Source organism: Pteropus alecto, unplaced genomic scaffold (genome assembly GCF_000325575.1).
Source record: "Pteropus alecto unplaced genomic scaffold, ASM32557v1 scaffold78, whole genome shotgun sequence".
Classification (NCBI taxonomy): Eukaryota; Metazoa; Chordata; class Mammalia; order Chiroptera; family Pteropodidae; genus Pteropus; species Pteropus alecto.
In genome coordinates this window covers 11,157,583-11,182,369 of record NW_006443124.1, presented here as the reverse complement: position 1 = coordinate 11,182,369, position 24,787 = coordinate 11,157,583, and the positions used below count along the sequence as shown (strand labels likewise).

Sequence of the window (24,787 nt, the reverse complement as noted above, 5' to 3'; positions counted from 1 at the left end):
GCTAATCTTCTCAAGAGTTGATACTGTTTCTATTTTTTTACTCCTTCTCTAGCCCTGTTCCTCTACTGAAACAGCTCCAACTAAGGACACTAGTAACCTATATATTAATTAAAATAATGCTCTTGCTATACAAAATAGACTTCGTAGCCAGCAAGCCTCTGTTTTTTTTCATTTGTAAAATAGGGGTTTATTATCACTGTACATATAAAGAAAGATGTTGGAAGGATTAAACTAATGCACATAAAATACTTAATATGTAACAAGAGCTGATATATTAGTTTTCTATGATTGCTATAACAAGTCACAAACTTAGTGGCTTAAAACAACACAAATTTATTATCTAACAGTTCTGTAGTTTAGAAGTTTGAGTTGGCTCTCACTGGCCTAAAATCAAGGTATTAGCAGGGCTCTGTTCCTTTTTGGAGGCTGTAAGGAAAAACCTGTTTGCTTGCTCTTGCCATCCTTTAGATGCCACCCACATTCCTTGGTTCATGGTCTTCTATCTTCAAAGCCAGCAACAGTGGGCAGAGTTCTCACATTGCATCACTATGACCTCCTTTTCTGCCTCCCTCTCCCACATTTAAGGACCCTTGTGATTACCTTGGCCCCACCTAGATAACCTAGGATAATCTATTTTAAAGTCAGATGATGGGCAACCTTGATTTCATCTGCAATCTTAATTCCCCTTTGACAGTAACCTAACATATAAGCAAATCCTAGCTATTAGAATATAGATACCTTCGGAGGGCCATTGTTCTGTGTACTACAGCTCAGTAGTGGTAGCTGTTAGTCACTTCTTGCTTGAGTATTTTTTTAGACTTTCATGACATGTCAAACACCGTTCCCTCTTTCTCTCCCTTATAGCCAATAAAGATTGGGTTCTACAGGCTCACTCCTTGATCCTCTTTTGTTTGTGCTCTATATTCTCTTCCTAGATAATCTCATTCATATTGCTAAAATTACTGCATATTCATAGGTGACTCACAAATTTATGTCTTCAGGCCAGACCTGTTCCCAGACCCCTGTACCCACCTGCCTTTCTCATTTTGTACCAGTTGTTTCAAAGATACCTCAGATTCAACTATACCAAGTTCATTATCCTTTTTCTTCGATTCCCCTTAAAAAATCTCCCACACCTTGGTCCTCTTACAGTGTTCCTCCTCTCAGTGAATGGCACCACCATCCATCCAGTGACAGAAGCCAAAAACCTAAGTCTATTTTGATACTTTCCTTGCATATTCAGTGCATTACCAAGTACTGTGGATTTACCTTACATGTCTTTTGAGTCTGTTTCTCTCCATCTCTACAACAACCGTTCTAGTTCAAGCTACCATCATCTTTTCCTGGAGCAATGTGATAACCTATGTCCATTCTATCCTCCTACAAAACTTTCTCAATTTATTCAGTGTAATATTTTAAACATACATACTGCAATGTATAAACGGCAGTAAAGACAGACAGTGCCTCTGCCCACTTAATCTAGTTGTTAACAGATATGGACAGAAGATATGGAAGAAAATGGTGGATTTGTCCTTCTGCTGAAAGATAGAGATCTCTTAGAACCCCAGGGCAGGGATTCTTCTGGCTCTGGATATAATGATGTAGGGAACTCAATTTAAAAGACCTCGAGGCAGTTCTTTCTATTGGATTACTTTGGCAATGTGACCCTAGAACTTGAGGTCTAAGAATGAAGAATCCTCCCTGGATTTGCTTAGATGGGTACCACTAAGGTTTGCCTTTACTCTCCATTTGCCATCCATATGTCTGTTATTGAACAACTCCTTATCTGACCTACATAGTCTTTAGAAGTTTTTAAGGCACCTTTGCCTGTGGATCATCATACTTTTATTCTAAGTCTCTTATTTTCCTTATTTTTAAGTTTCTAGGGATGGGAGATAGTTTTCTTTTTATGTATTATCTACAAATATTTTAAATTATTATATTTAAAAGTCCAAATATGTAAAAAAAAAATGACATTTTTTTCTATGCTACCCTGTTTTACGTACTTTTTCATTGGTGAACTGCTGAATCATTTCAGAATACTTTTTATTGTAATAAGACGAATGAAGGGACTTTTTTTATATAAGTACAGCATGAAAACTTGATTAAGCAATAGAATAGGTGCAGTTGGAGGTTATTTTACGTAAATTCTTGATTTTCATTTTCCACAGGCATGGTGAAAAGGTCAGTCTCAGCTCTAAGTGTGCAGAAATTGACCGAGAGATGATAAGTTCTCTTGGGGTTTCCAAGTCTGTGCTAAATAATGTCATTTTCTGTCATCAAGAAGATTCTAACTGGCCTTTAAGTGAAGGAAAGGCTTTGAAGCAAAAATTTGATGAGATTTTTTCAGCAACAAGGTTCGTAATCTTTAATTAGACTTTGTAGCCCCTTAAGTTATTGACTCATTGTTCCAATTTGGATGCTTTTTAAAAAAAAAACATAAAATTTTAAAAGCAAAAAAGTCTTTAGTTATTTAGTCTTTCACTTGGTGGCAACCAGTGGGCATATTTCCTTTCAGTTTTCTTTTCTGTGCATATTTTTTTGCCTGGTTGCCAGTATATATCTTTTTCACTTACCATTATGTCATAAGCATTTTCTAAGTTATTAAAAACTCTTTTAATGACTGCATAATATTCCACTGTATGAATATACAATTGTTTACTTAGTCAGAAATTTGATTTTTATTTAATATCTTCAAAGGTACATTAAAGCTTTGGAAACAATCCGGCAGGTACGTCAGACACAAGGTCAGAAAGTAAAAGAATGTCAGACAGAGCTAAAATATCTGAAGCAAAATAAAGAAAAAGCTTGTGAGATTCGCAATCAGATTGCTAGTAAAGAAGACCAGTTAACATCTTCAAAGGAAATTGTCAAAGCCTATGAGAATGAACTTGATCCATTGAAGGTAATTTGATTTCTTGTATGATGAAGAGAAAGTCACCTTTTACCATGGTAGCACTCACCCCTAAACCACTTTATTTTTACATGAATTTTAATTGTGTACATATTTCTTGAAAAAATTATCAGACTATATAATGTTATAGTTTAATGTTATAGGTCCTTTTTTTTTTTCTTTTAAGATGGTTAGTCTTAAAAATTGCCCAGACCTTGGATTTGAGAGTAAAAAATTTGTAGCATGATACTAAATTAGTAATGTAGATCCCTAGTTATTAAATATTAGTATAATGACCCAACTGTACTGTTCTGGTCTTAAGGAGGTTTGTTAACTGACAGATCTTTTTAGAGATTTTTTATAATTTGCAGAATGTTCTTGACATTGCACAAATTTTGGAATTGATGCATAGCACGTTGATATATAGTCATACACCATGTAATGACATTTTGGTCAACAACAAACCATAAATACGATAGTGGTCTCATAAGATTATAATGGAGGTGAAACATTCCCATCAACTAGTGACTCTGTAGTCATCCTACGTTGTAGTGCAGTGTGGTACACATGGATTTGTGGTGATGCCGTTGTAAACAAACCTGTGCTACCAGCCAGATGAAAGTATAGCACATATAGTTATGTACAGCACATACTACTTTATGATGACAGTAAATATTTCTGTTTTATATATTTACTGTACTTTTTATCATTACTTTAGAGCATACTCTTTTTACATACCAACAAAAGTTTGCTGTAAAACATGCCCCATTACGTTGGCAGCAGCTTCATACATCTCATGTTTACCATGTCTCTTGAATGCATCATTTTCTCTTGTGCTTGATTTAATCTCACATTATTTTGTTCATCATGGCCCCTGAGTGTACAAAATCCACTGCTAATGTTGCTAGTTAGAGATCATATTGAATGAGTGACCTGGAAACAAAATGAAACAGATTAAGGTCTATGAAGGTGGAAAATCAGTGATCATTATTGCTCACCAGTCAGGTACATCCCATTCCACCAATAGTTACAGTCTTGAAGTACCAGAGCAAAGTAATGGAAACTATTAAAGGAACTGCTTCACTGACAACAACGAGACTAACAAAATTCAAGAAGGGCCTGTATCGGACATGGAGAAACTTCTAATGATCTGGATTGAAGACCAGACACATAAGTGTATTCCTCTCAGCAACATGAAGATCACGGTCAAAGCAGTTTGTTTGCAATGTTGAAAGAAAAGGCTGGATCCTCCTACTATGTTGAATTTACCGCTGGCTGTGGGTGGTTTAAACCCACAGTTTAAACTATTCAAGAATTGTTATTCATTACATAATGTAAAAATAAGTGGTGATGTGAAATCAGTTAAAGACTGTTTGGAAACTCTAGAGAAGCTGATTTTGGAGGAAAATCACTTGCCAGAGCAAATATTTAATATGGATGAAACCTTCCTGTTCTGGAAACGGATGCCTGAAAGGACTTTCATCCATAAGGAGACCAAGTCAGTGCCAGGTTTCAGGGCTTTTAAAGACAGAAAGAATAATAATCTTGTTTGGGAGGCAGTGTTACACACTGCAAATTGAAAGCTTTTGTGATCTGGCACAGTGAGAACCTCAGGGCCTTCAAGCCTATCAGTAAGCACATATTGCCAGTGTACTACAGGAGCTATAAGAAGTACTGGATGACCCAGCTCCTCTTCTAAGATACCCTCCTGAGTTGCTATGCCCACAAAATGGAGAAGTACTGTTTGGAAAATAGGTACCTGTCAAGATTTTGCTTATTGTAGATAATACTCCTGGATGTCCTCCTTTTATTGGTGATCTTCACATATCAAAGTGGTGCCATCTCTTTGATTCAACACCATCTCTTTGATCCAACCAATGCAGTGGATCAAGGAGTTATGTTAGTTTCAGGTATATAACATAATGGTTAGACATTTATGTAATGTACAATATAATCCCTCTTGTTAGTCTAGTACCTACCTGGCACTAGTCATAGATATTACAGTATTATTGACTATATTCCCTTTATGTATTTACATCCCGTGACTATTTTCTAACTACCAATTAAGGCCTGCTCTCTGAGGAGGACCTTTACCTATTGCTGTAACTTAGACACTGAGAAGATACTGATGCAGTTCTGGAAGGATTACAAATGTGTGACTGCATTAAGAACCTTTTTTGAGCTTGAGGTTGATGTCACTAAGGAATGTCTGAATGGCATCTGGAAGAAGACACTTAAGAGGTTCATTCATCCATGACTTTCAAGGATTTACCAGGATGAGGAGGTTGGAAAAATCGAAAAGGCTATGGTTAAGATGGCAAACAGCTTTAACCTGGATGTGGATGAGGATGACCTGGAGGACCTCATAGGGGTGGTTCCTGAGGAATTGACTAATGAGGAATTGTTGGGACTGAAACAAGAATGCATAGCTGAAGAAAAGGCAAGAGAAAAGAAAATCGCAGAAGAAAACTCCCAAGAAAATTTATAGTGAAGCCTTTAGCAGAAGCTTTTTCAGACTTCAACAAACTCTTTAAAATGTTTGGTAACATATACCTCAACATGGAAAGGTTTTCATTAATAATAGAGAAGAATGTTCATGGTACATTATCTGCTTACAAGCAAGTGTATGATGAGAAAAACAAACCAAAGAAACCACGATGGTCATATTTCTGAAAAGAGTGACACCTACTTAAGATCCCCAGGCAGGTCTTACAGGAGGTATTCCAGAAGAAGTTATTGCTATCATAGGTGGTGATAGCTCCATGGGTATTACTGCCCCTGAAAACCTTTCAGTGGGATGAGATATGAAAATGGATATTATGATCCTGACCTTATGTAGGCCAAGGCTAATGTGCGTGTTTGTATCTCAAGTTTCAACAACAACAACAAAAAATAGAAAAAAGATTATAGTAAAGGATATAAAGAAAGAAACTATTTTTGTACAGCCATACAGTGTGTTTGTGTTTTAAGCTAAATGTTATTACGGAGGAGTCAAAAAGTTAAAATTTCACGTTTATAAAAGTAAAAGTTATAGTAGGCTAAGGTTAACTTATTACTGAAGAAAGAAAAATATTTTTTTTATCAATTTAGTGTAGCCTAAGTGTACAGTGTTTATGATGTTTACAGTGGTGGATAGTAATGTGTAGGCCTTCACATTCACTTACCACTCACTCACTGACTTACCCAGAGCAATTTCCTTCCCTGCAAACTCCATTCATGGTAAGTGTGAGTAAGTGAACTTATACAGTTCATACCTGTGTTGTTCAAGGGTCAACTGTACTGTACCTATTATGTGTTTAGATACACTAAAATACCATTGTGTTACAATTGCCTACAGTATTCAGTACAGTAACATGCTGTACAGGTTTGTAGCCTAGGAGCAACAATCTGTACCATATAGCCTAGATGTGTAATAGGCTATGCCATCTAGGTTTTTGTAAAGTGCACTCTATGATGTTTGCACAATGACAAAATCACTTAACGCATTCTCAGAATATACCATCATTAAGCAATGCAAGACTGTATTTGCAGATGTGTATAGCTTTCCAAACTCTTTGGTTTATAAAAAACACCTTAAGCAAATCTCATTCATTCATTTCACAATCATTTATTGAGTGTATCCTGTGTGTAAGGATATACTATTGTTGGGGCTACAGGTATAATGAAGACTACGATAGCATCTTTGCCCTTAAGGTATTCCTAGTCTAAATAAGTAAGAGCATTCTTGAAAATGGCTATTTTCTAGGTTACAGATATAGCAAAAAAAAATTTCGAAAAACCATTTAAAAATTGTTGATTTGGTTTTTTTAAACTCGTCTATAAATACTAGTATAGATCTTTGAATTGTAAACTAAGAAAGCTAGTTTCATTTCTGTCTTAATGCCCATTGATAATAATGCATGCTTTAGTAAATATTGTTTTATGCATAGCACTGTGACAAGTGCTGTTTGGGATAAGGAAGCCAAAGACTGGAACCTTGCTTTTAAAGAACTTAAAATCTAATTGGAGAAACAAGGAAACTCTTTTAAAAGATAGGATTACAAAGTATAAATTGATGAGGTACATAAATGATATAGTTTGGAATGTAGGTTCTCTAGTAGCTAAAAATGGTGATTACAGGATAAGTGAGAAAAGGAAAAAAAACATAAATTGGACTACATCAAAATAAAAAAACTTCTGCAAACTATACCATCAAGAAAGCAAAAAGACGACCCACAAAATGGGAGAAAATATTTGCAAGTTATATATCTGATAAGGGACTTGTATCTGGGACATAAAAACATATAATTCAATAATAAAAAAATGAATAACAATTTGAAAATGGGCAAAGGATCTGAATAAATACTTCTCTAAAGTATTTATGTGATAAATACTTTATCATATAAAGTATGATATATATGTGTCCAATGACACAAATGTGTCCAATAAAGTATGATATATATGTGTCCACAGATATGTATGTGTCCAATGAGTATATGAAAAGGTGCTTGAGGACAGTATTTATCAGGTGTGATGAATGCAAATCAAAACCACAATGAGATACCACTTCACACTCACTGGAATGACTATAAATCAAAAAGATGTAAGTGTTGATGAAGATGTAGAGAATTTGGAGCCCTCATATTTGCTGATGGGAATGTAAAATGTTGCAGCCACTTTGGAAAATAGTAAGTTCCTCAGAATGTTAAACATAAAGTTACCATATGACCCAGCAATTTTACTCTGATGTATCTTATACCCAAGAGAAGTTAAAACATACATCTGCACAAAAACTTGTATAGGTCTGTTCAGAGCAGCATTATTCATAATAGCAAAGAAATGAAAACAACTCAAATGTCCATTAACTGATCAGTAAAATGTTACATATCCATATATCGGAGTATTATTTAGCCATAAAGGGAATGATGTTCTGATAGATGCTACAACATGCAAAAACTTCAAAAACATGCCGAGTGAAGCCAATCACAAAAGACCACATATTATGTGATTCCATTTATTTGAAATGCCCAGAATAGGCAAATCTATAGAGAGAGATTTGAGGTTGCATAGGGTAAGTGTTAGAGAGGAATGAATAGTGACTGCAAATGAGTACAGTGTTTCTTTTTGGAAGCTGAAAATGTCATAAGATTAGATTATACTGATGGTTATACAACTTTGAATATACTAAAGAACATTGAACTCTACATTTTAAACAGATGAGTTGTATGATATGTGAATTATATCTTAACAACGCTTTTAAAAAAACATTATGGTATTGAATAGAAATCTGTCACAAAGCCTTCATAGAGAAGGCATGGCTGAGCTACACCTTAAAGAATGGGGGGAAATCAGATTGACAAACTAGAGGCATTTTATGTATGTTTGTATTTATTTTGCACTTTCTCTTAATAATACATGCTCACAATGAAAAAATTATAGAATACTGAAAAGTAAGAGATGTTCTTCCCACTTGTCATCTCTGACCCCAGATATATCCTACTAGCAGCTTTTCTTGCATGTGTGTGTGTATACATTCACATGTGTATACACACACACACATATACACACATATACATACAAGCTTATCAAAACAGTATCACGTGAGAAAAAGCCTGGGTTAAGTATATCAGGGTAAAAGGAGTAAGAGATAAGAATTGTGGTCAGATCATAAAGAATGACAAAGTATGCTGTATCTTAGGATGAGCTGTCTTGATAACTGTGTGTAGGTACTACAGTAATTACCAAGATATTTGAACACATTTCATTTTCTTCAGGAGCAGCCTGGTTGGAAAGATGACAAACACACATAAGTCAGAAAAAGAAAAGAGCTGTAAGAGCTCTGAGGTGGCCAGAGAGGACTTTATGGGACTGAATATGGGGTATGATTTTTTGACCATAAATGAGTAGGTAATTAGAGACACAGGAACAGTAAAATGCAAGCTATCTGAACACTATTAAGGAAAGCCATATAGTTGAAATGGAGCATTAGTATAGGAAATGATGTCAAGATAGGGCTGTGATAATACCTGATATTTATTGAATGGTGCCAGGATTCCAAGACTGTAGCAGACATTGAGGTGTTTGTAAATTTCTTTATTTGTATTTAATTTTGACGAGTTCTCCAAGGGTTTAATCTTATTCTATGTATCAGAGCCTAGCCCAGTGCCTGGCACATAGCAGGTGGTTCAGTAGATATTTATTAAGTGAGTAATTTCCAAAGTCTTTTTTTAGCTCTCATATATGAGAATTCCCTTCATAGAACTCAGTGTAAAATTTGAGTCAAATCACCTTCCCAGCAGTCCTCCAGAGACAATTTCACACTATAATTCATGCTTCTCCATTTTTACCAATTCCCTCTGTCTTTAGGAACTCTCTCATAAACTACTTTATTCCCATCCCACCCCATTTTATCCTGACTTTGGCCCTTTGAGCCCTTTTTTCCTTTCTTGCCTTCAGGGGAAACTACTTGAGAAACTTGTTTCCAAATTCAAATACACCCTCTGTCCCTCTTATTTATTTTCTGTACATTCCATATACAAGTTCATAGTCCTTGTATGCATGATAGCACAACAGCCCATTTGTTTGTCTCTATTCACACTAGAGCCTAAGCTTTAAACAATCTGCTATATTTTTCATTGTTTGCAAATTTGTCTTCTTTTATTAGGATATGTGCTCTGGGGATAGAGCCAAAACACAGATACCAAAGATCCACAGAATCTGGTTACTGGCTGGATTTAAAAAATGAAACAGCTAGATATGTCACAAAAGATTCAAGTCTAGGTAATGTTAATGTCACCAAGAAGCAGTGAAAACACTGATAAGAGAGAAGCCAAGAAGTTTGAGGTGCATACCTAGCTGAGGTGTTGACAGAAGTATACCTTAAAGATATTGCAGGTTCAGTTCCAGACCACCACAATAAAATGAGTGATAATCTTTTTGCTGCTGGAGGGTCTTTCCTTCAATTTGTAAAAACAAACAAACAACAAAATAACATCTAACTGAAGTGCAATAAGATGAGATATGCCTTTATTTAGTGCTCTGAAGAATCAATCTAGTTCTTTGTTCAAAAGATATTTTCTGAACACAGAATTTTTTCACAAGTGATGTGAATAGTCTCATCCGTTGAGGGCCAGCTGTATGGCACTAATTGATCAAAGTGCTTTAAAATGTATTGTGTAAGCCTGATATTAACCCTGTGAGGTTTAATAGGCAAGAAAACTAAGGCACCAGTGTTCATATTAGAAGTAAGAGGTAAAACCAAGATTTGAGTCCAGGCCTCTCTGATTCCTAAGCCCATACTTTTAAACTCAGATTTATTGAAGTTTAACTTACATATAGTAAAACCTACTTTTTTAAAAGTGTATAATTTAATGAGTTTGGGCAAATGCATATAGTTAGCATAACCATCACTACAATCAAGATATAGAACATTTCTATCACTGCAAAACGTTCTTTCAAGTCTTTTTGTATTTAATCCCCTCCCTCCACTCTCAGCCTTTGGTAACCACTGATTTGTTTTCTGTCATAGTTTTGCCTTTTGTAGAATGTCACATGAATGAAATGATAGATTATGTAGTCTTTTGTGTCTGGCTTCTTAGCATGTTGATTTTAATTAACTTATGCTGTTGCATGTATGAATAGTTCATTCCTTTTTATTTCTGAGAGTATTCCATTGTATGGATATATTACAGACTGTGTTCATCGGTTCCCTGGTTGATGGACATTCAGTTTCCAGCTTTTAGCTATTACAAATAATCTGCTTTAAACTTTTGTGTGCAGGTTTTTGGAGTATGTTTCATATCTCTTTGGTAACTCCCTAGGAATAGGGCTGCTAGTTTGAATGGTAAGTGTAGTTTAAATGTATGACCTGTCAAACTATCTTTCAAAGTGGCTATACCATTTCATAGTTCTCTCAACAACATACATATAAGAGGGCAGTTGCTCTGCATCCTTGTCAGTACTTAGTATTGTTAGTTTTTTTATTTTAGCCATTCTAAGACATGTATGATTTATCACTGAGCATTTTAATTTTCATTTTCCTAATGTGTGTAGATGTTGAGCATCCTTTTTATGTGTTTATTTGCCATTTAAATATTGTCTTTGGTAAAGTATCCATTCAGCTCTTTTGCCTAATTTTAATATATTTTTTCTTCTTTTTGAGCTGAATATTAAGAATTCTTTATATATTCTGGATACAAGCCCTTATCAGATATATATTTTGCAAATATGTTATTTTCTTAACAGCTTTTCAAAAGGCGAGGTTTTTTTAATTTTGATGAAGTCTACTTTATCAATTTTTTCTCCCGTAGTTTGTGATTTTTGTTTCCTATCTAGGTAATCTTTGACCCAAGGTCATGAAGATTTTCTTCTGTGATTTCTTCTTGAAGTTTTATAGTTTGAATTCCTACATGTACATATATGCTCCATTTCAGGTTAATTTTTAAATATGGTGCAAAGTTAGGTTGAGGGGTTTTTTTGCATACAGATGTGCAGTTGTTCCAGAACACAGAACCTACAGTCTTAACCATTTTACTACCCTGCCTCCTAATCTTTTATTGTTGAGTATGTGGCTTTATACAAGCCTCCAAGCCTCCAACTCTTCTACTTAGCACATATAGTCTCATAGGGTAAAGGAAATGTGTAGCAGCACCTAGTATAATGTCTACCATATAATAGGCATTCAATCAATGATAGCTATGGTTATTATTGTAAAATCACTTTTTTCAAATCTCATTCTTTCATTCAGCTAACATACTAAACAAGTATCACATGTGCTGGTAATGCATTAGTGAACAAAGTAATCCCATTTTTATGGTGATTACATGCTACTCAGTATACAGATCACAAGATATGTTATTAGTATAATTTTATTAAGTGACATTAAAGTTGAGGATGCATTTTGGTGCAGCTTTGAAAGCTTACAATTAATATTAAGCACTCTGGTAATGTGTTAGTTTAAAAATTAGGTTCTGCAAACGTCTTAGAAGAGGAATTGGTCAGCCTTGGAATCGTAGTAGCAAACAGTGGAAGTACCCAGCATCATCTAAGGGGAGAATTCTCTGAGCCAGGTCACACTTATTTCTAGGAGACGAGGCAGCCAACTGTCCCTGGAAGCAGGGCATAGGGATCATTTTTCATACTTCACTTGTTCAAAGTCCTCTGCTTGAACAAACTTTAAATTGAAGTATAGTCTTCCATGTAAATTTGCCTATAGGCTCAGAATGCACTGGTGACTCACCACGAGTTTCTAGCCCACTCAGTAGTTCTAATGTTTTTTGTTTTTTGTTTTTAGTACATTAAATACTCAGCTTTTTGAAGATTAAATTCTTAAAATGTGGAACTTTACATAATATGGCTCTAAGTACCCAATGAATGAATGACTTGTGGGAGGCATTGAAAGCAGGGCTTGGGCTTTGGAGTTAAAATTGGAGTTTAATTCCTGCTTTTCTTTACTAGCTATGAGGCATTGAGCAGGTTACTTACTGTCTTTGATCCTGTTTCTCTGTGTCCCTTTACAGCGTTGTTAGCATTAAATAAGGTCTCTTTTACCAAGTGCCTGGCTCTAGCACATCTTATTTCTCTTCATACATTTGAAGTATAAACTATAATGAATTTTATTTATGTAGTTTGTTTACAATTTTCAGAATCGTCTAAAAGAAATCGAACAAAATCTCGCTAAAATAATGAAACTTGACAATGAAATTAAAGCCTTGGAAAGCCGAAAGAAGCAAATGGAGAAAGATAATAGTGAACTAGAACAGAAAATGGAAAAGGTTTGTAGTAGTAGAATTTTGTTCTACTTCGAAAATTTAAGATTATTGTAGTGAACCTCATTTGAATCCCTTTTGCCACTCACGTTTTGGAAAAAAAAAAACATAAAAATCATAATTTTTGTCTTCCATGTACATGTTAAAAAGAAGGATATTGAATAAGCTTTGGTTTATATTTTGTACCTCAGACCAATATCTTCTTATGTTTATTCATTAAAGCTCTTTATTTTGGTTCTACATAGGTTTTTCAAGGGACTGATGAGCAACTAAATGATTTATATCACAATCACCAGAGAACAGTAAGAGAGAAAGAAAGGAAATTGGTAGACTGTCAGCGTGAACTGGAAAAATTAAATAAAGAATCTAGGCTTCTCAATCAAGAAAAGTCAGAACTACTTGTTGAACAGGGTAGGACAAAGTGTTTACTTGGTCTTTTTTTCTTATTGTACTATTATGCATTTTCTGCATGAATGATGAATCTCTAGGGAACTATGCTGAGTGAAAAAAAGCCAGTCTTGAAAGATTATATACAGTGTATTTCCATTTATATAACATTTTTGAAATGCCAAAATTTTAAAAGTGGAGGACAGATTAGAGGTTGTTAGGGTTACTAAGTAGGAGGAGGGATGGAAAAAAGGTTAGTGTGGTTATGGCTATAAAAGCAACAAAAGGGATTCTTGTGGTATTGGAACTGTTCATTATCTTGACTGTCATGTAGATATATCAGCTAACACAGGTGATAAAATTATATAGAGCTTAGTATGCGCATACAAATGGGCACAAGTAAAAGTGGGGAACTCTGAATGAGATCGATGGATTGTATCAGTGCCTATATCCTGGCTGATATACTACAGCAGGTCCGTGAATATCTTTGTTTCATTACAATGTTTTTGAGATGCATAGGAACTTAACTCTTGTTTATGTCAATTAGCCTATGGTAAATTTGGTTTCATTATATGTCGTTTTGCTTAAAGTTGCAGAACCTATCCATGACATTAAGTGTATAGTTTTGCAAAAAAAGAAAAAAAAAAGCAGTTTTTGTACTCAATAATTCTGACACTGGATGTGTGGATTTTTTCACCCCAAGCAATTCTCTAATTCTCGGCAACTGGGTGTCCTGTAATTTAATTCGGTTCTGATACTGTCTGGAATTAGCACAGACCCTACAGAGGGCCCAGTCCCACGAGACTGCCTCCCACTTCCAATGCCAATCAAAAGGTCCAGGTTGTCTGTCACCTGTACTTCTGACCAACTAGCTATAAATCTGGCATTCCCACAACCCCTTCCTCAGGTTCAGTAATTTGCTGTAATAGCTCATAGAATCCAGGGAAACACTGTTATCAGTTTATAGTAGATGATACAGCTCAGGAACAGACAAATGGAAGAGATGCATAGGGCAAGGTATGGGGAAGGGACATGGCACTCTCCCAGCACCTCTGTATTCACCAACCTGGAAGAAACTCTCTAAACCTTGCTGGTTAGGAGTCTTATGGAAGTTCCATGTAGGCATGATTGATTAAATTATTGGCCATCAGTGACTGAACTCAGTCTTCAGCCCCTCCCCAGAGTAGAGAAAATTCCTACTCTCTAATCACATAGTTGGTTCCTCTGATAACTAGCTCCCATCCTCCAAGACTCATTTGAATGGACTCAGGTATGGTTGAAAGGGACGTATAATAAATAACAAAAGATACTTCTCTCACTCTTATCACTCAGAAATTCTAAGAGTTTTAGGAGCTCTGTGCTGGAAACCAGGGACAAAGACCAAGTATGTATTTATCATTATATTATATTTGGGGAAACTGGGCAAAGGATGTAAGAGATCTTGCTGTACCTTTTTACAACTGCATGTAAATGTACAATTATCTCAATATTTTTTTTTTTTTCCCACTGTGTAACCCACCTCAGTACCTGCAGCCTACGGGCGGGCACGGAAGCCAGGCAGTGGTTCAGGATTACAGTTTGCTCTGGCATGGGGCACTATGAGAGGCCCTGGGGGATGGGCCTGCCATAAATCCAAACCCATACGTTATCTCAATTTTTAAAAAATCAGCTGGGAAAAAAAGTTGTTATGGTTTTTTAAAGGTCGTCTACAGCTACAGGCAGATCGCCATCAAGAAAATATCCGAGCTAGAGATTCATTAATTCAATCTTTGGCAACACAGCTAGAATTGGATGGCTTTGAGCGTGGACCATTCAGTGAAAGACAGATTAAAAATTTTCACAAACTTGTGAGAGAGAGACAAGAAAAAGAAGCAGAAACTGCCAACCAACTGATGGTAAATATTGTTATTATTTTCTTTTGTTTGTGTCACATTCTCTTGTTGAATTGTTTTAATTTTTGGATGGACCTTATTTTGTGATATTTTTAAATTAGTGTTAGGATAGAATCTGCTACAAGGTAGAATAAACCTTTATGGAAGCAAATTTTTTAATATGTATAAGGATAAAAACATGAACAAAATGCAGTTCTACATTTTTTATTTGGTTTTAAGTAAAATTTCTTTTTAAAGCTAATGGTAAAGAAAAAGTTTGCTCAGAATTAATAATGATTCTCTCTGGGTGATGGCCATCTCATATTTTTATACTTTTCTATATTTTCCTCAGTGTGCGTGTGATACTTTTACAGTGAAGAAACTTGGTTAATGAATTGTTTAGTGAAAAAAATTAATGCTTATTCTTATTTAGAATGACTTTGCAGAAAAAGAGACTCTGAAACAAAAACAGATAGATGAAATAAGGGATAAGAAAATTGGACTGGGAAGAATAATTGAGCTAAAATCAGAAATCCTAAGTAAGAAGCAGAACGAACTGAAAAATGTGAAGTACGAATTACAGCAATTGGAAGGATCTTCAGACAGGATTCTTGAACTGGACCAGGAGCTCACAAAAGCTGTAAGATATTATTTGAGTAATCTAATAATTTTAAGGTATAAGACATTTAGATCCTTGCATTCCGAAGTATTTTTATCTGTCGTTGATCCTGATTATGGCATGTTAATAAAAATATCAACTTTGTCTAACAATCTCATTTAAAATGAACTCATCTGAATATCTTAACAACTTAATTGTTTGGTTCTGGAACCTGGTGGTTTAAAAATTAGAATTACCTAGTATGCATTTTAAAAATACTCTTAGTCTTTACTTCAGACCTTCCAAATCAAAAGGGTAGAGCATGGAAATGTGCATTAAAAACAAAACTAGGTAATTCTTATGAGTACCTTGGTTAAGAACCACTTACCTAAGTTAAAAAAAAAAATTTTTTTCCTCTAGTTTCCACATAATAATTTTACAAAATAATTATCATGTTATCACTTTTTCTGTGGTGGAAACGTTCTTAGCCAGTCTATTCTTTTGATGAATTTTCAGATTTTCTTCCTTGTTTCTAATCTTTTCTCTTCCTTCACATCTCCACCACCAAAGCAAGCATCCTTAAGCTTCATGAAACTCCCTCTCAGGTTCCATCTTGATAATTTAAGTAAACATTTCTTTTTGCTCCCTAATTAACATCTAGTGTACATTTTATGTCAGTTTAGTAGTACTCTATCACAATACTGTCTTGTAACGGGGAGGCACTGGTCAGGGGCTGCATTACACTATTTTTATAGTTTCTACATGCCAGGCAATGTAGTGAGTTACATGGGTACTTGATAAATACTAAGTTTTGACTGAGGAGTCACTAAACTGTATACTTAGACACATTTCTCTTAATTTTGCACTAATTCTCATTTCCACCCCCCTGTTTAGCCCTTCCAGATTTATTTACTAATTCTCGAGCATTATAACATAGTAAGACAACTTTATAAGATTTTCCTTAAAATTCTTATTCCTTGTTTTTTACTCTATTGGATAAAAACAAACTAATATTTTGACCATTCTGAGTGAGTAATTTTTTTTTTTTGAGTAGTTAATTTCTAATACTCTTTGTCATTATTTTAATACAAACTATATAAACTTGTGCATTTGTTTGAATTATTTGTAAGGAACGTGAGCTAAGCAAGGCTGAGAAAAATAGCAATATAGAAACTCTAAAAACAGAAGTAATAAGCCTTCAAAATGAGAAAGCAGACCTAGACAAGACCCTGCGTAAATTGGACCAGGAGATGGAGCAGTTAAACCATCATACAACAACGCGCACCCAGATGGAGATGTTGACCAAAGACAAAGTATGACCTTTTTTCTTCTAATTATACTTTTTAGTATTTGAAATAGCTTGTCTTATATTCATAGTTGATACAGTATTAGGTATGTAGTTGGTGTTTGCTTTATATTTTAGGGTCTAAATGAGCTTAATATTCTGTAAAATAGACTTTCAAGCTTAGAAATTATTTTCTAATTACAAAAAATTAAGAATAGAGAAGTATTGTGTGCATTGCTGTTAATTTTTGTCATATACAGAAGTTTAATTTTTATATCATCAGACTTGTTACTCTTTTATGGCTTAGCAAAGCTATCCCCACTCTAAGACTAAGAAATTTTATATTTTCTTGTATTTTTATAATTTTACTTTTTTAAGCCCAGAAATATAATTAATCTAGAATTTATTTTTGTTCTTGATATAATGCAGAGATACTGAGCTTTATTTTTAAAAGATTTTTTTTTTCCCCTATAGGCTGACAAAGATGAACAAATCAGAAAAATAAAATCTAGGCACAGTGATGAATTAAATTCATTGTTAGGGTATTTTCCCAACAAAAAACAGCTTGAAGACTGGCTTCATAGTAAATCAAAAGAAATTAATCAGACCAGGGACAGACTTGCCAAATTGAAGTAAGTAGTTGTAACAGTTGGGACATAATAGAAATCTCTTAGTTCATCCTTTCATTTCTAATTGTTTAAAACCATATTGTCATGAAATGGTATGTCTTGATAAATGACTTTAGTTCTCCTGTATTTTATGAATTAAGTAAAATGTTAACAGTGATTTGGGGCGTCTTTTTCCTTGAAAGTTTGTAGAACTAAGTGAGAGGATTAAAATTCTTCATAAAAATGCGACCTAAAACTATAAAACTCCTAGAAGAAAACATAGAGGGAAAGCTTTATTATATTGAAATAGGCAATAATATCTTGGATATGACACCAAAAACACAGGCAACAAAAGCCAAAATAGACAAGTGGTACTACATCGAACTTAAAAACTTCTGCAAAGCAAAAAGAAACAGTAAACAGAGGGAAAAGGCAGCCTACAGAATGGGAGAAAATATTTGCAAACCATGTATCTGATAAGGGGTTAATATCCAGAATATGTAATTCAACAGTTTAAAAAACCTAAATAGATTTAAAAATGGGCAAAGGACTTGAATAGATATTCTTCCAAAGATATACAAATGACCAACAAATATATGAAAAGATGCTCAACATCACCAATCACGAAAATTCAAATCAAAACCACTTCACACCAGTTAGGATGGCTACTGTCAAAAACACTTCACACCAGTTAGGATGGCCACTTCACACCAGCTAGGATGGCCACTATCAAAAACACAGAAAATAACAAGTGTTGATGAGAATGTTGAGAAATTGGAACCCTTGTGCACTGTTAGTGGGAATATAAAATGATGCAGCCACTATAGAAAGCAGTATAGAGGTTCTTCAAAAAATTTAAAAAAGAATTACCAGATGATCCAGCAGTTCTACTTCTGAGTATATATTTAAAAGAATTGAAAACATAATCTTGAAGAGATATTTGCAAATTCATGTTTATTGCAGCATTATTCACAGTAGCCAAGAGGTGGAAGCAACCTAAATCCATTGATAGATGAATGAATAAAGAAAATTTGGTGTATACCCATACACACACATGTAATGGAATATTATTCAACTTTTAAAAAGAAGGAAATCCTGTCATATGCTACAACTTGGATGAAGCTTAAGGATATTAAGCTAAGCAAAATAAGCTAGTCGTGAAAAGACAAATACTGTATGATTCCACTTACATGAGGTACCCAAAGTAGTCAGACTCTTAGAAACAGAAAGTAAAATGGTCTCCAGGAGCTGGGGGAAGAGAGAAAGAGTTATTGTTCAGTGGGAATAGAGTTTCAGTTAGGCAAGACAAAGTTTTCATCTGTTAAGCTGTTGTAAAATAATGTACATATGGTTAACACTACCATACACTTAAAAATGGTTAAGGTGATAAGTTTCATGTTATGTGTTTTTTACTAAAAAAAAAGTGATTACTTTTTTCACATGTCACCTTGAGTAGTGGTTGGATAAGAGGGTTCATTTCGTGCAGATTTTTGAAGAAGATAGTGGATTTGGCCATGTTAAATTTGAATTTATTATGGAAATGTCTGTTAGAGAATAGAATATCAGAGTTTGAAATTCAGAAGATTAGAAGTTGTTGCTTTGTAAATGATAATTGGAGTCATTAGTATAGGCCATGTCACCTTGAAGGAATTGTGCAAAAAGAAGAGAAGAAGTTACAGTCAGACTCCTGGGAAACACCAACATTTAAACAAGTGAAGGTGACTGGGACATGCCCAGGGAGCCAGGGTAAGGGCCAAACAAGTATCTGGGATGCCTTGAGAAAATAGACCTTTAAGGAGAGGGTCAACAGTGTTTGGTGCTGCTAGGATGGTGATCTTGATGAGCAGTGCCCAGTGGATTGGGTGGTTTTTTTCCAAGTTTTTCCATGACTCAAACAGTGGGAGGTTGGCTAAGATGATGTTTAAGAGTTAGAATGGAGGTAAATAGTACTAGTGATCAAAGTCTTTGATGTATGAGAGAATGAATGATCAGGACGTAAGTCGATAACAGCAAGGAGGGGACATGGGAAAAGTTTTTACAGAAGGGAAAGGAAATAATGTTGTGAAAGGGTCCAAAGGGAATTAGAATATTCCCCTCTCTTCTTTCCCTCCAGTAGATCTAGCAAGCATATTCTCCTTGCTGCAGCTGTTAACCCATGATCTAAGACCATGAACCCCAGAAACCAGGCAGAATTTGCCTGCACTAACTACACCTTTTTCTTGGAGCAGGCCCATGATCAATGTTGGCAACTGAGACTGTGTCCTGGGAAGAGCTCAGGCAGAAGTGATGATTGCCATGACTTCTTTAAAAAAAAAGTGCTTGGTCACAACAAACCTTTGTAATATTTGTTGACAGAATTTGTCTTATATCTACCTACTCAAAACTTTTCAAACTCACTTCTCATGTTCTAAAATTGTAATCCATACTTACTCTTATTTTAGCAAGGAACTAGCTTCAGCTGAGCAAAATAAAAATCATATGAGTAATGAGCTAAAAAGGAAGGAAGAGCAGTTGTCCAGTTATGAAGACAAGCTTTTTGATGTTTGTGGTAGCCAGGATTTTGAAAGTGATTTAGACAGACTTAAAGAAGAAATTGAAAAATCCTCAAAACAACGAGGTAAGTTACCTGCTTTATGTTATCAGTTACTATGACACTTCTTAATTTTCAGTGACACATAGCTATTAAGGATGGGAGATTTAAAAACTTGGTTCTGGAGCCAGATGGCTTAAGTTTTAGTCCTGGTTCTACAACTCATTTGCTGTATTACTTTGTGCAAATTATTGAAACCTTCCTGTACTTCACATACTGAATCCGAGGACATAATTACTTACCACCTAGGCTATTAAGGAGGGGTAAATGAGATTATAGGTGTAAAGCCATTGGAACAGTTTCTGGCACATAATAAGCTCTAAAATTTTGTTATACTTTTTCTTTTACCAGAAAATAATTTATACAAATCTGAATGTATTGTGCCCTTTGGACAATATTTAAATATCAGAGAATTTTAATTTCTTTCACATGTGTTTATAAAGCAAGAAGAATCATTTACAGAAGAGGATGTAACCATATTGACAAAATCATATTTTATATTTTCACTTGGTATTTATTTATTTTTTAAAATAGCCATGCTGGCTGGAGCCACAGCAGTTTACTCCCAATTCATTACTCAGCTAACGGATGAAAACCAATCCTGTTGCCCCGTATGTCAGAGAATGTTTCAGACAGAAGCTGAATTACAAGATGTCATCAGTGATTTGCAGTCTAAACTGCGGCTTGCTCCAGATAAACTCAAGTCAACAGAATCAGAACTAAAGAAAAAAGAAAAGCGGCGTGATGAAATGCTGGGGCTTGTGCCCATGAGGTGAGAATAGGGATTTACCTTTACCATACATGCAGCGGCAGCACTGTAAAAGGTACCAGTCCAAGGCCTGGCATATGGTAGTGACTCAGTAAGCATGTCTTGAATGAATAAAAATTAAAGTCAGGATTCTAAGCCAGTATGCCTCATCTCATGTTGTTTATATGGTAAGAAGAAATAATCATTGTATTTAAAGGTAAATTTGCCTCTTAATCTAGTCACGGGGCAGAATGTGTATGTCTGTAACTCCTGAGACTTGGCTGGAGGGCAGAAATTTTGACATACTTAGAACTGTTTGTTGATATGTAACTTTCTAAAAACCCAGCAAAAGAGTTAAAGTACTGAAAAGCTCTGCCAGGAGACAAATTTTAAACTATATATATCTTTCCCACTTCCAAAAAGAATGGATTATAGAGGATTTCTCTTGTTTAGTTTTCCTTCACTTTTACAAGAAATTCAGATGACGGTCTATTTATAAATAAAATCAAATCAAAAAGTATATGATAATTGCCTTGGTGTCTCCCAGAACAGAGCACAGAGCTGGTCACAAAGACCAATAACGCATGACCTTCAAGGAGCTGAGTCTAAGAAAGGAGACAAACTCTCAGAATTAGACATTTAGAAAGCTGGGCTTAATAAAGTGCTTAATTGATTTAAACAGATGCATTATTCAAGGACAGAGAAGCCAGTGGACTACAAAATAAGAATTGAATTTTGAGAGCAAGGTAAGAAGGGGAATGTAAATCATAGGGAAGTCAGTTCAACTCAAGAGAAGGAAAGGGGAGAGGGAAACAAGAACAGTGTGTATAAAGGGAAGGAGTGTGTGGACTGTGCTGCAATAGAAATGTTATCTGGAGTTGGGAGAGCTATTTGTAGGGATTGGTTCCCATAAGTTGGGAAGGTAGGACTATATTATATTCATTTCTAGCTAGTTACAACTCTCTGATAGGTGATAAGGAGTCATTCTGAGCAATTTAATCGATGTGTTTTAGGAAAATTAATATTAATGTATTAGATGGATGAGAGTAAGAAAAACTCTGGAAACAGAAAAACCAAGAGGGAATGTTGTCCTGGAAAACCAATGAGGAGTTTCAGGAAAAGTAGGAAAGGTCTAAGAAGATGTGCTTTGTGGTAGCCAGCCTCCAAGATGGTCCCCAGTGATCCCTACCTCCTGGTATTCAGTCTTGTATAGCCTTCCCTCATGTTCCAGGACTGGTCTGTGTAACTGATAAAATACGACAGAAATGATAGCATGTCCCTTCCAGGATTAGGTTATGTAAGGCACTAAGACTTCTTGCTCTTTTTTGCTCTCTCTTGGATCTGGGGGGAAGCCAGCTGCCATGTTGTGAGTAGCCCTGTGGAGGGAGCCAATCGGTGAGGACTTGGGGTCTTTGAACAGCCATGCGAATGAGTACCATTTGTAGCAATCAGGCTTGAGGTGACTGTAGCTCTAGCCGTCAGCTTGACTGCAACTTCAACAAGACACCTAAGTCAGAAGTACCCAGATAGCTGCTCTTGATTCTCATATCTGGTAAGGGATAAGTGCTGTTTTAAGCTGCTAGGTTTTGGTCTGTTTTGTTATGCAACAGTAGATAACTAATATAATCATCCAAGGTGAAAACCAGATTATTGGCTACAGAGAGAATGTGATAAGACAAAAGCTGTGCTATGAGAATAAAAAGGAAGAAGAATAAGACAGTATCTTAAAAAGAAAAAGATCAAATAAAAGTTAAAATTTAACATTTATAGAAAGTGCATGTCAAGGAAATGTGAGCTTAGTTCTGTGTCATACCGATATATTATAAATAGAAGTCAACATTGTATTATATTTTAGGATACTTGCCATCACAGTTCTCCTTCTCAGAGTCGTTGTAGCTCCATTATTCTTTGTGTATTGTTACTTTGGCAACTATCTGCTGAATGAACGGGAACTGCACTATCTGTTCTGGTTATTTATTGTAGTGTAACAAACCTCCTCAAAACTTAGTGCCTCACAGCAAAAATTTATTATGGTTTTTCATGGTTCTGAAGAATGGGCTTCGGTGGGTGGTTCTCAGTTGGGGTCTTTCACATGGTTGAGTTAGATGTTATCTGCAGCCATCTCAAGGCTCTCCTGGGCTGGACGTTCAAGATGGCCGATTGATATGGCTGGCAGTGATGCTGACTGTTGTCTGGGAGCCCAGCTGGGGCTGTCAAACTGAATGTCTTCACATGGCCTCCACATGTGTCACAGACTTTCAGCAGCATAGTGGCTGAGTTACCAAAGGAAATATTCTAAGAGCAAATATTCCAAGAGACAGGAAAAAGAAGCTGTAAGTCTCAAGATCTGGGCCCAGAAACCGGCACAGTGTCTCTTCCGCTGTTTTCTCTTGGTTAGAGCAGTCACAGAGCTTGTCAGGGTTCAACGAGAAGACCCAGATTTCACCTTTTGATGGGAGAAGTGGCAGAGTATTTGTGGCCAACTTTAATCCAGTTAGTACCCCAGTATCTGGCGTGGCACCTATGGACTGTTCTGGTCACCACACATAAGATAACCTGAAGCTAAAAAATTGAATATGTAGTCTGTTAGGTGACAATCAGTGCTGTGGAGAAAAATACAACAGGATAAGATAATAGAGAGTACCTGACAGATGGAGGCTCAGAGGGGAGTAGCTGATGAAGGTGGTATTTGAGCAGAGATGTAAGAGAATTGAGGGAGCCAGCCATGCAGGTGTCTAGAAGAGCATTCCAGGCAGTACAAAATTCCTGAGGTCTGTTTGACCTGAAGGCCAAAGGAGACAGTGGTTGAAGATGAGCTCAGAGAGATAGTAGAAGCCAAATTTTGCTTATCCTCTTTGAAGAAAATAATACTTTCATTTAAAGCTCCAAACTTACCAATACTTAATATAAGACACCCATCATGAGTAAAATGTCAGATGAAAATATACTTGTTCATTTTGCTTAGTAATGACTCAGGTTCATTTATTATAACACTTCATTCAAATAAAAACACAACTAAAATTTCTCCCATTCTTCCAAAGGTTTTTTCAGTACCATGTCTGTGTTGGTCCCTTTTACATAAAATCCCCTTGGAAAAGAGATACTGTCACAAAAATAGATGAATTGAGTTTTCTGAAAATTAAAAAAAAAACAGAGAACCTAAATAGATCTCAGTAGCCCATTTTCTCAGGAAATATCTTTTTCTTAGAATACTTAATTTTAGCATCTTAGGTAAGCATCAAAAAAGAAGGCACCATAACTTGGACCACATTGATAAGGGTTTTTGGTGTGTATGTGAACATTTAAAAATGGGTTAAAATTGTGAACAGATGCCTGTAGATCTCCACAAAGATGTCCCCAGGTCAGGTGAATGCTTGACTTTCATAGCTGTGTCACTTTTTAGTTACTGGGCACATAATTTAAGACCAACCTGTGGTTTGTGACCACAATATTTAGGAAGTAATGTGAGCATGGAATTACTCATAATCTGCATACCTTCATATTTACTCAGAATTTTTTCATTTTTGTGGTATAAAAAATTATAGATCATCTATTGCAAGAAATTACTTCAAGTTGGCATTTCTTAGTCATACTGTGGACTTCTTAAAATCATTAAGTACTAGCAGTATTCAAGAGCTAACCCTTGAGTTTCTAGTTTCTCCTTTAGTTTATTATAAGATTCCCATTAAAAGCCAGTTTAATTTATTGTGCTAATTTAATTTTAAATAAGAATTTGGAATTTTCCAAAATAAACTTAATAGCTTTCTTAAAAGGTAAAATACAAGTTTAATTGTTTTAGAGGTATCAGCAACGTTATAAATTATAAACGTTTAACACTATGTCGTACACCTGAAACTAATATAATAAATATCGTGTGCCAACTAGAAGTGAAAAACAAAAAGATTATTAAAAAAAAAGAATGGCATAACATAGTAAAATTTGTCATTTTCAAGTCAGTTACTTTATGGTCCCAAGCATTTTAGGATTTCAAAATCTGGTGAGAGAGAAAATATGAAAATAAGCATTACAGTCTTACGAAATAAGGGCTGTCCTTGTAATGA

General features: G+C 35.3%; 1 protein-coding gene and 1 non-coding gene across 3 annotated transcripts in view; one reads left to right on the top strand and one right to left on the bottom strand.

Moving 5' to 3' along the window:
• Positions 1–24,787, top strand: part of RAD50 (RAD50 double strand break repair protein) — an 85,957-nt gene that overhangs the window by 22,485 nt on the left and 38,685 nt on the right. For both annotated transcript variants that reach the window (XM_006923150.3, XM_025040570.1), the window contains exons 4-13: positions 2,172–2,357; positions 2,701–2,905; positions 12,517–12,645; positions 12,885–13,050; positions 14,728–14,921; positions 15,331–15,537; positions 16,626–16,808; positions 17,255–17,412; positions 19,830–20,005; positions 20,513–20,750. In XM_006923150.3, coding sequence (XP_006923212.1) covers positions 2,172–2,357; positions 2,701–2,905; positions 12,517–12,645; positions 12,885–13,050; positions 14,728–14,921; positions 15,331–15,537; positions 16,626–16,808; positions 17,255–17,412; positions 19,830–20,005; positions 20,513–20,750 — 1,842 coding nt within the window. The remainder of the gene's footprint in view (positions 1–2,171; positions 2,358–2,700; positions 2,906–12,516; positions 12,646–12,884; positions 13,051–14,727; positions 14,922–15,330; positions 15,538–16,625; positions 16,809–17,254; positions 17,413–19,829; positions 20,006–20,512; positions 20,751–24,787) is intronic.
• On the bottom strand, positions 14,531–14,670 carry LOC112472075. The gene has a single exon (XR_003043516.1). It is a non-coding gene; the product is annotated as a small nucleolar RNA SNORA42/SNORA80 family (small nucleolar RNA).